Genomic DNA, 12,800 nt, shown 5'->3' with positions numbered 1-12,800 from the left:
TCAGCAGGTAAACTGGATAAAGTTGAAAGGGTTACATATAGGACATTTTTGAAGAAAACTTGGTTGACCTTCCAGCAGGACAACAACCCCACACATACAATCAGAGCTGCAAGAAATGGTTTCGATCAAAGCATATTCATGTATTGGAATGGCCCAGTCTTAAATACCATTGAGAATTTTTAGCAAGACTTGAAATTGCTGTTCTCAGATGTTCCTCATCCAACTTGACTGAGCTTGTGGTATTTTGCAGAGAAGAATAGGCAAAATTGTGAGTCTCTAGTTGTGTAAAGCCTGTAGTGACAAACTCCAGAAGACTTGCTGCAAAAAGTGGGTTTTGACAACGTCTTCACCCCAGAGGGCTGAAGTGAGCTGAAAGTTCAATGATTTTCAATTTGTAAAAAGGAAAAGAAAAACCTATTATAATTTTGTTCCACTTCACAAATATGTACTAATCACCCTACTGCATAAAATCCCATCAAAACACAATGCTTTGTGATTGTAATATGACAAAATGTGAGTTCAATGGACATGTATCCAGTTCTCTTCCTTATCCTCACAGTACAAAATGCTCGAGCTATCCCTTATTCCTTAACATGTCACTTCACAGATTGTACTGTGTGCCCACTTATGGTTTTCAAAGTTATCCTGATGAATAACCTTTCTAGACATCTTTCAAAGATTTTTTTCTGTGAAGCAGTGACTTTTGTCCTTGTTTTCTATTTCCAGGCCTTTGACCTGACAATTCTCAGAGAAAAGGGTTTGTTCTGCCACTTGACAATCACCTATGACTCTTGCAAGCATAAAAGCCAAAGATATATCATAGTTTTGTCTAAATGTTTGAAGAAAAACTCAAAATAACCCTCAGAAAGCCAAGAGAGCTGTTGCTCAGGACTAACTTTAAACATACGAAGTACTTGGAAACCAATATTTTCAATAATGAAAGACATCTCTACACCTGCACAGCATTTTACTTGTCTGAAGGTTGTCTGGGTGCTCTAGACGACACTTATTGTCAAAGCAAAAACTTGTTTTTTCTAGTCTTTATTGCACTTAAGATGCTGGTAGAAGGCCCAAAATGTCACTCTCTGTTCATGTTTATTCTACCATGTAGGACTCAGGAATTCTTCTTCAGACCTATTACACCACTGACTGACAGAACCTGTTCTGAAGATCCAATTATTTCACGGCCACTGGTTGCATGTATTCTCAGCTTTATTTTTTTTCCTACTGTGGGATATTAATCAGCCAGTGCATAGCTGCATTTGTTTGGACATGACATTCGGGCAAGTTCTGAACAGTTTTTTTGTTTTTAATTGAAGGGGTGACAAGGAGGTAGCATAGCCATTCTCGGAGCTCTTTTTGGTTTATTGGCCCGGGTCAGCCTGACTGAGAGCTTAAGCTTGTCAAAGCCTCTGGGAGGCAGAGATAAGGAAAGGAAGCATAAAACCAAATAAAGCTGCTTTGCTCATGGACGAAGACAAAGTTACAAGTATGCTTAATGCTCTGGGATAAAGTGATTATACCCATCTGGACCAAATGCAACACTCCAAGTGTTTACGTGCAATTTGGTTTTTGTAAACACTGTATTTAACACAAGAAAACCAAAACTCACAAGAAGAAAACTAACAGCAATCCCTCAAAAATTCTTTATTCCAAATTAGAAAAGTTCATATGACAAAGGGATAAAACACTTATCTGGATGCTGTTTCCCTGTCAAAGAACTACCCCAACATTCATTGGCAAGCCAAGGTCTCATATTTCGCATAATGACTTGTCTTTGTTATCTGTCTGGAACTCATATTATCACAGGAAAGATAAGGAGCAAATGACATGGACTTGCAGATGAGAATACCATCAGAGATAATACATAGTTGGCATTTCAGGTCCAATCTTGCATCATTTATTTCAAATTCTTTGTTTGGGATGGTTTATTCCCAAATGAGATACGAATGAGATGAGCCTCTGCTAACATGCAGCACCGTCCTTGACAGAGCCAGTGACAGTACTCCACCAGCAGCCCTGCACCATCACACCGCCATGTCTGACTGTAGGTATGATGCTTGTTTTGGAAAATCCAGTGATCTGTTTTTGAATTTCTTTAGAGGCAAAATGTGTTGCTTTTTGGGATATTTTAGCCTACTTCTCACTGTGAAACAAGTTCTAATTAAGCAGTTTCTCCAAACCTCAACATTTTACCTTCATACTGAAAATTATTTCGAAACAGCATTATGCAGGTTATCTTTGTCCGATAAGATTTGTGGTCATAATTCAAAACTTTTGTGTGAAAGTGTGAATAAAACATAGCAGTTGAAAGAGGGCACAAACATTATCACTGTGCTGTATATTTATAAATCTGTCATTTCTGCCTTAAATAGTGGAGCAAAACAAGAAAATCATAATATATTATTTTATTTTCTTAACAAAGTTTGTTTTCGCTAGCTTAAAAAGCAGACATCATTAAACACAAAATGTCAAAACAAATCAACAAATGCAATTTACAGACAAAGCACCTCATTAGAAGCCAAGAGAATGATAATGTGCCCTCAAAGCGACTGTGCCTTTCACACACGCCTGCCGACAACAAATATCCCATCTGGTGCTACAATGCAGTTTAGCCCCAGGTGTAAATTACCTCCGAGACAATCAGTTTTCTTTGGTTTTCAGTCAAGCTTTGAATAAGACTACATGCCGAAGGTACCAATAAAACCTACCAAAAGCATTATGAACTCCACTCAGTTAAAAAAATAGCAAAACTGTTTAACTTGTGTTATAGGTGGCACTCAGCATTTGGCATGGAAAGAAAATGCACTTGCTGTGATGTCTAAAACTAATCACTTTGCCACTTGAAGGAATCAAACCACTCGAATGAATGTCCAAGTTTCAAAACGGCTGCTGAAACCTAACGCACTCCTTTTTCTCCGATCAGCTGATTGTGGCTAACACACGGCAGCTACTTAGAAGGAGAGGAAAATCTGCAGCTCAGCTGGTGGAGCAACTTTTATTCATCCTGTCGTCAAATAAAACCCACAGACATATGGGGTAATCTAATAATAAATATAACCATGAATCATAACTGAGCACCTTTTCATTTATTTTAAAAGTGACAAATTTTTAGGCAGTCATTGCTACAGAGAGGATTTATCTTGCATCTCGTGACATTTGGTAAAAACTGTTTGAGGTTTTCTTAATCCACTTCAGGAAAATGGTGTCAAGGGAAAATTTGACATTCCCAGACATTTCCACATCTTTAAAACTCTGGGAAAATCAAACACTCAGCAAAGAGGAGTTTTTTCCCCGTCAAATAGTAGTCTTTGGAACCACTTTGTCTAGCTTATCACTATTATCTAAAGCAGTAGTATTCGTCTGATTCCACCCTAAGTTTCAGAGGCGATTTGGTGAAGGAGTCGCCAGAGATTACAGGTTTATTCATTAAACAATCGAGGTCCGTGGGCGAGGAGTCCCCGGGTAGGTCCTCTGCCAGAGTGTCCAAGTAACTGCCCACGGAGAGGGCATCCAGGCCATCGCTGTTTCTGTCGTTCAGGCTGTTGAAGCTGCCCCGCAGGGAGGACCCATCCTGGCTGTCCGAGAGGCTGTACAAGCTGCCCATCATGCTGCCGTCTTGGCTGGTTATGTCCCCCCTGTCCTCCATTACCCAGCGGATGGACTCGATGCCCTCGTTGATCGACATGAGCTGCTGCATGAGCTTCACGTCAATGGCTCGCAGGTTTGCCTGTGTGGTGGAAAAAAAACAATACAAATTTACACACGGCACATACCTAGGTACACAAAGCAAATGGCATCTTTGGTTTTTAAAACTGGAAACAGAAAATCTAAACTTTCATGTCCACATGAGTGTTTAACATGAGCCATGACCATTAAGATTAGAGATGCACCAATTCATCAGCCAGAGAGGTTGAAATCAGCCAATTTTTTTCTGGATCTGCTCTGATCTGTGACCAGCAGGATTAGTACTAAAAATTATTTTATTTATTTATTTATTAAATTGATCAAAGCCAATAATTCCCACCATGTTCTATAATGTCTATGAACACATCAAGCAAAACAGAAAGTTTGGCAGTTTTTTTTAATGACATAAAATCTGATTAAAAGGTTGGGGACTAGGGCTGGGTGAAATGGCCTAAAATCAATATCATGATATATTGAGCAGTTCACCTTGGTAACGATAAATGAACTAACCTAATCACTACCAGCTGGACCCGCCACCGCAAACCCCCCCACTCCCCGAGGAGAACCATGTCGCCACGGTCTTTTGTTCAACATCATCCTTGCTGAGCCCACTTTCTTTGGGAATGATCTGCTCCTTTCACACCTCGACCAGCTTCAATATTTAAAATTTATTTTCCATTTTCTCAATGTCATCGTCTCTTGCCCTTCTTGTCCCAGACTCAATGGGGTGGAGACACATGACTACATCTTAAAAGGGACAGAAGCATAGCCGACAAAAACGTCTTTTCTTTTCATTTTTTAAAATACGGAAATTACCAACATGGGGAAAATGACGTCGGTTATTGTCGTAAATTTCGGTGTCGGTAAATGTTCGGTTTATCGCCCAGCCCTATTGTGGACGTGTTTTCACGACATCATGGCCTCTGAGGTTGCTTAATAGAAAAGTAGTGGTGCTGCAATCTGGGTGTTGCGGGTTCGAGGCCAAGCTTCCTCCTGCCATTCGTCGGTGTACCCCTGGGCAAGGCACTTAACCCCAAATTCCCTGCCAATCTGAGCATCAGTGTATGAATCGGTGTGTGTTAGTGAGTGTAACTGGGTGAATGTGGCTCTGAGTGGTTATTATGACTAGAAAAGCGCAACATAAATTCAGTCCATTTATAGTTTAATTCCTTCACCCTCCACTGGACTCAAAACTACTACTTCTCTATTAGTATGGTGTAGGGCCTCCTTTTGCGGCCAATACAGCGTCAATTCGTCTTGGGAATGACATATACAAGTCCTGCATAGTGGTCAAAGGGATTTTAAGCCATTCTTCTTGCAGGATAGTGGCCAGGTCATTACGTGATACTGGTGGAGGAAAACATTTCCTGACTCGCTCCTCCAAAACACCCCAAAGTGGCTCAATAATATTTAGATCTGGTGACTGTGCAGGCCATGGGAGATGTTCAACTTCACTTTCATGTTCATCAAACCAATCTTTCACCAGTCTTGCTGTGTGTATTGGTGCATTGTCATCCTGATACACGGCACCGCCTTCAGGATACAATGTTTGAACCATTGGATGCACATGGTCCTCAAGAATGGTTCGGTAGTCCTTGGCAGTGACGCGCCCATCTAGCACAAGTATTGGGCCAAGGGAATGCCATGATATGGCAGCCCAAACCATCACTGATCCACCCCCATGCTTCACTCTGGGCATGCAACAGTCTGGGTGGTACGCGTCTTTGGGGCTTCTCCTCACCATAACTCTCCCGGATGTGGGGAAAACAGTAAAGGTGGACTCATCAGAGAACAATACATGTTTCACATTGTCCACAGCCCAAGATTTGCGCTCCTTGCAACATTGAAACCGACGTTTGGCATTGGCATGAGTGACCAAAGGTTTGGCTATAGCAGCCCGGCCGTGTATATTGACCCTGTGGAGCTCCTGATATACAGTTCTGGTGGAAACAGGAGAGTTGAGGAGCACATTTAATTCTGCCGTGATTTGGGCAGCCGTGGTTTTATGTTTTTTGGATTCAATCCGGGTTAGCACCCGAACATCCCTTTCAGACAGCTTCCTCTTGCGTCCACAGTTAATCCTGTTGAATGTGGTTCGTCCTTCTTGGTGGTATGCTGACATTACCCTGGATACCGTGGCTCTTGATACATCACAAAGACTTGCTGTCTTGGTCACAGATGCACCAGCAAGACGTGCACCAACAATTTGTCCTCTTTTGAACTCTGGTATGTCACCCATAATGTTGTGTGCATTTCAATATTTTGAAGACTGGCTACCAGGCTGGTCCAATTTAGCCATGAAACCACCCACACTAAAATGACAGGTGTTTCAGTTTCATTGTCCAACGCCTGTATATATATAGCTTACAAAAAGTGTTGGGGACATTGTGGTGAAGGGCATGAAAAATAGCGAGTCAGGAAATTGTGGGTTAATCTTAATTAATACCCTCATTTTCATTTGATACCATGCATTCATGTGTTCATTTTGTACCAGAATTTAGAGTCATTATCTGTCATCTACTCAGAGTCTGCTGTAAGTAAATGTGTTTTTATGACGGCTATAAATGATATCTATCAGCAGAAGGCTACTTTTCTTTGATTAGGAGCCATAATCGGTCATATTTCACAAGACTGAGCTAACCCCAACAGACATCAGAACAGAACAGGGTAGTAAAACGTTTTCAGAAAATAAAATATTTTATATAAAAAACTATAAAATAAATAGAAACTGATTCCTAATGGTTTAAATCCATGAGTATAATATACTTAATAATATACTGTTGAATAACAAAGGACTGTTGACAGAGGGTCGAACTGACCCAGAACTAATTGAGTCACTTATAACATAGATGTTTGATATCCCAAAAAAATTCTGATCCAACATAAACAAATGTCAAATAAGCACATTTTGGGCAAATAATAATAAAATATATGGTTTAGTATATTGGCTATCGACTGCCCTCATTTTCAAATCAGTCCACTCTATTCACAGTGACTTTTGCCCACCACTATATTGCTCTCTAATGTGATAATAATGACATTTATGGGTACTAAAAAGCATCAGTAATATGAATCTGCGCATGTGCACAATGCAAGTAGAAGTAATACTGGAGTATTTTTTAGGTTACATCTAAAGGCCTCTAAATGAACTTCTTTTAAACTTAAGAGCCTTTTAGTTGGAAAGGAAGAAGAACGATGAACAAAACCATTACCATTACTTTTACTAACCAAAGACAGGATCAAGTTACAGAGCTCAGTTTAGATCTTATAATGAGCAGATGAGCCTCTACAATTTCATCTTTACTATGTGGCACTGACCGCTGACAGTTTCCATCCATGATAATGAATGATATGGCTTCTGTACACAGAGAGGCCATTGACTGAACTCTCTGGCACGACAAACCGTGCCACTGGGTGTGGGTGGAAGAGGACGGCCTTTTTGCAGTCTTTTGGAGGGATTCCCCCATCTGTGGGTGACAATCAGCCTGAATGAAAAACAACAAATGGGCAGCTGTTGCACCCTGCCACCGATGAGACAGCTGGCTCGGCACGACAGCACTTCTCTGTTCATGGGAAAACTCTGGAAAGTTTTCTTTCACTGTCCTAATAGATACACAAATATCACAGCATGTTTGACTTAAGCGGTTTGTAAATTAATTGGGTTGTTTACTTATATGGCAACGCCTACTTGACATTTTTGAGGGTTTGTCATGTAGAAAAAACCAATTGAGTTTAGTAAATAAATCAAATCCCAACAACACAAATTCTGTAGAGTCAGATCACTCCACTGGCCATCATACAGGCCTGCTTCACGGGGTAAAAATCTAGTCCACCAGACCATCTGCTCAAGAAACCTAATACCTTTAGTGACCTTAGTCGTTCAAAGCAGTAGTCAGCTGTCTGCGAAAGATTCCAAGTAAAATGTATGCAAGATTCTCTTGGTATGACAACCCAGAGAAACCATGGTTTCACAGTATTTAAAACAAAAAGTTAAACTTAAATGTATAACATGATCTAATTACCTTTGTTTAAATGAAAAAGCCTGAAATTATTTCAGTGCTGGCTAAAATAGTATAACATGATGATGGTGACAGTCATGATACTGTTACCGGTGGCAGTTATTATGGCTATTTTGATTTTGATACAAAGACCTAAGCAGAAATATAAAATAAATACCTACTGACGTTAGCTCCTTTTGTTTCTACAGTATGTCTGTCCACATCAGCAATATATGTTAAAACGATTGTTGTTCAAATCACATTATTTCTGAAATGATAATCATCTGTTCATATGAGCAGGTTCAAAATTAAGACAGCTACAGCCAAGATTAAATTCATGGGTCATTTATGTTCCTCAGTTTACATTGAAACCCATGAAAAGTTGCAACCTGAAATAAATCACCCCAAAAAAAGCTGAATATGAACAAAATTTTTGATTTTGCCATGAACAGTTCAATGGACTCTACCTTTTTTTTTAGAAAAAAAATCTTATTGACTTGTTAGTCTTTTTATTCAGCCAACAGGTCAAGTTCATTCCTGTAAAATATGATTTTTTTTTTTTATTAAAAAAAACCAAGAGACACGATTCTTTAAACAAAAGACCCAGCTACATCATTTAAATAAAGATAGAAGTCAAAACCTGAAATTAATTTATATTTTGGTGGAAGCAGGACCTTGTGCAGGCTAATTAACCACATGCTCAGAAAACAAATCAGCTGATTTCTGGTGTATGACATTATTTCCGATCAGTGGATGTACACATCTGGGTGGAACTAAAGCTGATAATTCAACCGAACAGCAGCCAAACTGTCAAATGACATCTAAGGGATGACAAAAAGCAGAGATGTTTTCAAACAGTAAAAGTTGTCTTTCTTCTAAGTGAGGGACAGGTGTGGGAGCCTTCTTTCAGTCAGCAAACTGGCAGTGCGCAGCAACAGGTGGGGCTGGGGCAGTGTTATGTTAATCTATGCTCCATACAGTCAGAGAAAACACTTCCGTAACAGAGGATTGATGAAAAATGTTAATTTTGGGACTTTGTAAACTTTGTAATACCTAGGTATACCTTGATAATGCTAAACACAGCATGCCTATTTTGCAGATAAAACTAAAAGAAATCTCCGATACTTTTTTCTTGCGTACACCGGAGACATATTTGGCTGTATAGACATATGACCACTTACAAAATCGAAGAATAGATGTTTTTTACCTTTAGGCTATAAACCTGAAGTAAACATGCTGTTAATGTTATTCATTTTCTATTTTTTTATTCCTGCTAACAACATAGCTCAGGTTTTATTTGCCAACAAATAATAGACACGTTTAGATATTTATGTCTTTGCTACATTTATGTTATCAAACTTTTTAAAGACTTCTGTGACCAGAACTGCTTGACTTTTCAAACCTACAAAAAAGTAGCTCTGAGTAAACATGAAAGGTAAAAATAGGATAGGCCTACAGTGTCCATAGTTATGACTCATTAAAAAAGCCAAACGTAAAAACAAAAGAAAAAGACAGATGCTCACCATCTCCTGTCTCAGAAACAGCATTTTACTCTGCAGTCTCTTCAGGTCCGCAGAGTTTGCGCAGAATTTGCAGTTGGCTAAATGAGGCGCAGCCGACTTGTCGTGCTCGTACCTGTCGCTGCGTTTCCCCCCCGCGAGCGACCGAACGAGACCGTCCGGGACTTTCTGACCCAACTTCGTCTCTATGTCCTTCAGGTCCGGAGAGACGCTGCGCTCCTCGTCCATCGTCGCTGTCTCAGAATAACCGCAGTAAGTTTTCTCACTGTGCGGCTTTAGGGTGAGTCAAACTGCGGCGTTACTGCTGAGTGTTTGTTAAGACAGCCAAAAAGCAGCTAGTATTTGATCTACAGTCACAGCAGTAGACCTCCCATTGAAGCCTGTGACCAGTAGGAGGCCAGTTTAACACCAGCACGTTCTCTGAGAACACTCCCATAACAAGGAGGGCTGTCTCAGTAACCAGACACCCGCCAGGTAAGTGCTGCTGTTCACACTTGAGCTGCGGAGAAAGAGAATAACACATTTTTATAAAAAATATTCACAAGCATATTCTGTACTCCCAGATTATTTAAAACACCGTTTATGATTTATGGATCCTTTATTATATTTGTGAAAACACAAAAAGAGTGATTTTAATGGTGTTTTTGACGTTTATAATACCTTAGATGGGATCCAGCTTGATCCCTGCAGCAGGCTACTTGGTAAATCCAATTTAGACTGGATTATTTTACAGTGCTAAAGATTCTGCTTAACACGCCTTTAAACGTTTCTTTATTTGTGAAAACATAAAAAGAGAGTATTTATTTATGTTTTGCCATTTATAAAATCGTGACTAGGTTGCAGCTTGAAAACCACAAGTCAAATCTGGAGTGAATTATTAATTATACTATTAAGGTAGATCTAAACTATAAACAGTGTGGTTTATAGTTTGTGAAGCCTTCATTGTATTTAGAAAAAAAAGTGATTTTAATCCTTTTTCTTTGGGCATTTTTTACTAAATCAAAACAATAATAATTCTAATGCTTTTTTTTTTTTTTTGCCATTTAAGACCACATCAGATAGGGTTCTTACTATAAACCACAGTTCTCAAAGTGGTAAAACCTTCGTTGTGCTTGGCCTGGAGCAGTTGGCCTGCCCGGCCCGGTTACCCGGCTGGTGCATGTTTCTCTCTCATGGACTGGTGGGTTGGGGCTGCTGGTGCTGGCGGGATGGTTGGGCGGGCTTGGAGGTGTGCTGCTCTGCTGACTTTCGTGTCCAGGGGGGGACGGGGACAGGGGGACATTTGGATTGGCTGAGCGGTGATGGTAGAGCTGAGCTGGATAATGTTTCTCCCTGGGCTGTGTGGTGGGGGGCAGGATGCGGTGGGGGTGCTTGGAGCGGGGCTGTGTGTGGAGCTTGTACTGTCTGGGTGTGGCTTTGTCAGCTTTTCGGGGATGAAGCTCACCTGTGGGGAGGGAATTCATGGCGTTTGTGTTCGGGGGCATGTGTTCGATATCTGTGCCCTGGTTGGGGGTGGCCGTGTGTGGAAATTCATGTTTGGATTCATGGGGTGTGGGGGGCTCATGGGGTTGAGATCAGAATTCATTGGGAGGTTGGGACTGTTTCATCCTGTGGCAGCTCTGGTTGGCAGGCTCGTTTGGAACAGGTAGACCCCTCTTTTGTACATGGCCCCCTCTCTGGATGAGGATGGGGGTCGTTGGGGACTGGGGTCGGGGCGGGGGGGTCAGGGTCCCGGCCAGGGTCGCTCGGGTTCGGGCGGTGCCGACACTAGTCTGGGCTGGTGCTGGGGCGGTCTGCTGTCTCTACCATTGTTGTTTGTCTTTAAGTTGTGCTTTGGTGTGTGCCGGCTCACTCCCGGTGGCTGCTTGCTGTGGCCTGGACCCCTGGGCTCTGTTGGGCCTCTGCTTGAGGAGTGATATGTCCCGGGGTCTCGGGTCTCTGGATCCATGGGTGGATCTGCTCTGGTGTAGATGGCTGCTGGCGGGGCCTTTGGGCTCGTCGATGCAGCTCCCTGGGGCTTCTGCACTGTGGCTGCTGGGTGGTTCCCCTGGGATTCTCCCCTGCTCTTTTCTGGGAGGGTTACGGTAGTCCGAGCGATGGTTCTCCTGGGGTTCCTGTGCTCTGAGGGGCCTTTGGATGTCTATGGCTCGGATCTCCTCTGTATCTGTCCCAGGTCCAGGGGGGTGGGTCTCTGGCTCCTCACACTCGCTATTTTTATGGAGAACTCTTGTATACACAAGCACGCTAACACTCAGACCCACAGGTGTTTAGATTCAGGTGTTAACAGATACACAAATGTTCTATATTGAGCTGCAGTTACCACTAATTACATCTTGCATTCATAAGTATAGTGCAGTTTTTGGTAAAAAAACTGTTATGTATGTTATCTTGTAATCTCTTCATCCTTCTTTCTCTCCATTATTTTCTACTTCTCTCCCTTTTTTCTTTTTGCCCCACCTCTTTCTCTTTCGTACTTCTTAATTTTTCCTTTCCGTTTCTGTCTCTTTGTCCATAACAATTGAAACAATCCCAAAGCAGTTTGTAATAAAGTTTATTTTATAAATATCAAGCAGAGCATTAAAGCGTTAGCCGTAATGCTCCACTTGTGAAAGTAAATCTGTTGGGCTTGTTCTTGGCACTGAGACAGCGATTCTGAGCGCCACTCTGCCGGACAGGACACGGTTAAAAAAAAAAAAAAGGTAAACCTGGGTTGAATTTTACAAATGGAACATATTTGTTTACTTTGTGAAAGTGTTGTGTGAAAACTTGAAACATAGAGGTTTTCTTGCTTTTTTCGTATTAGATTACATTGGATGGTGTCCAAACCTCAGAACACTACAAACTTGAAGTGAATTACCCTACCTCAAAAGGTAGATTCTTTAAAACAAAATTTCTAAATTCTGAAGTCTTCATTCTTTAATTCAACCACAACAAAGGTTGAATTTATTGCTTTTTGCCATTTAAACCACAAATATGGAAGTCCTACATTAGCAGTATGGTTAACTTTGTAAAGTTATTAGGACATTTAAGACAGATTTTTTAAAACGTAGTTTGTGATTTTGAGAAACCTTTATTCTAATCAAAGGAAATAGTGATTAATTAATGCTATTCTTTACCATTTAGACCTCCTTTGATGGGGTCCAGCCTCAAAACTGCTTTGCCTAGACTGGTTAAACCATGACAAAGACCAAACACGGATTCTTGTTTTCACATTGTTTGTCTTTTGATACTTTTATTTTATTCATGAAAGCTAAAACAATGAATCACAACTTTTTTTTTTGTAAAATAAATACAGGCATTAACTTTTGGCCTGATTTTCTTTTAATCATCACTTGTTTTTTTATGTGCAACTTTAATATATCAGTTAAACTAAATAAGCCGTAGAAAACAAAGGGTGCAACTCTTAGTAAATGCTGTACAAGCAGTATCAGGACTTGAACAACAGCACCCCCTTGTGGGCATTATGGCTCCCTTACTTGGGCATTCCTTTCTTACAGGCAGAGTTTGTCAAGAGCTGTGCTTAAGACAAACCTTTGAGTGTATATTACAGTTTTTCTGCATATCACACTGTATACCTTTAAATAGTCTTGGAAAA

At 40.8% G+C, this 12,800-nt stretch overlaps 1 protein-coding gene across 1 annotated transcript; it reads right to left on the bottom strand.

Annotated features, from left to right (window-relative positions):
* Window positions 1-1,632: 1,632 nt before the first annotated feature.
* Window positions 1,633-9,569, bottom strand: LOC124880186 (leucine rich adaptor protein 1-like). Its single transcript, XM_047385136.1, has 2 exons — window positions 9,209-9,569; window positions 1,633-3,730 (listed from the first exon to the last, which is right to left on the bottom strand). Exons 1-2 carry the CDS (start codon window positions 9,431-9,433, stop codon window positions 3,341-3,343), a joined length of 615 nt encoding a protein of 204 aa, XP_047241092.1. The 5' UTR covers window positions 9,434-9,569; the 3' UTR covers window positions 1,633-3,340.
* Between the last annotated feature and the right edge of the window lie 3,231 nt (window positions 9,570-12,800).

The sequence above is a fragment of the Girardinichthys multiradiatus genome, chromosome 14 (assembly GCF_021462225.1).
Source record: "Girardinichthys multiradiatus isolate DD_20200921_A chromosome 14, DD_fGirMul_XY1, whole genome shotgun sequence".
In the NCBI taxonomy this organism is placed as follows: Eukaryota; Metazoa; Chordata; class Actinopteri; order Cyprinodontiformes; family Goodeidae; genus Girardinichthys; species Girardinichthys multiradiatus.
The sequence above is the reverse complement of the archived record's forward strand: the minus strand, read 5'-3'. Positions and strand labels throughout refer to the sequence as shown.

Bases quoted from the DNA above. Each gene is read 5' to 3' on its own strand.
- LOC124880186 (XM_047385136.1), bottom strand. From the start codon at position 9,433: ATGGACGAGGAGCGCAGCGTCTCTCCGGACCTGAAGGACATAGAGACG. The intron at 3,731-9,208 runs GTGAGCATCTGT...TCCACCACACAG, and splicing joins TGTTTCTGAGACAGGAGATG to GCAAACCTGCGAGCCATTGA.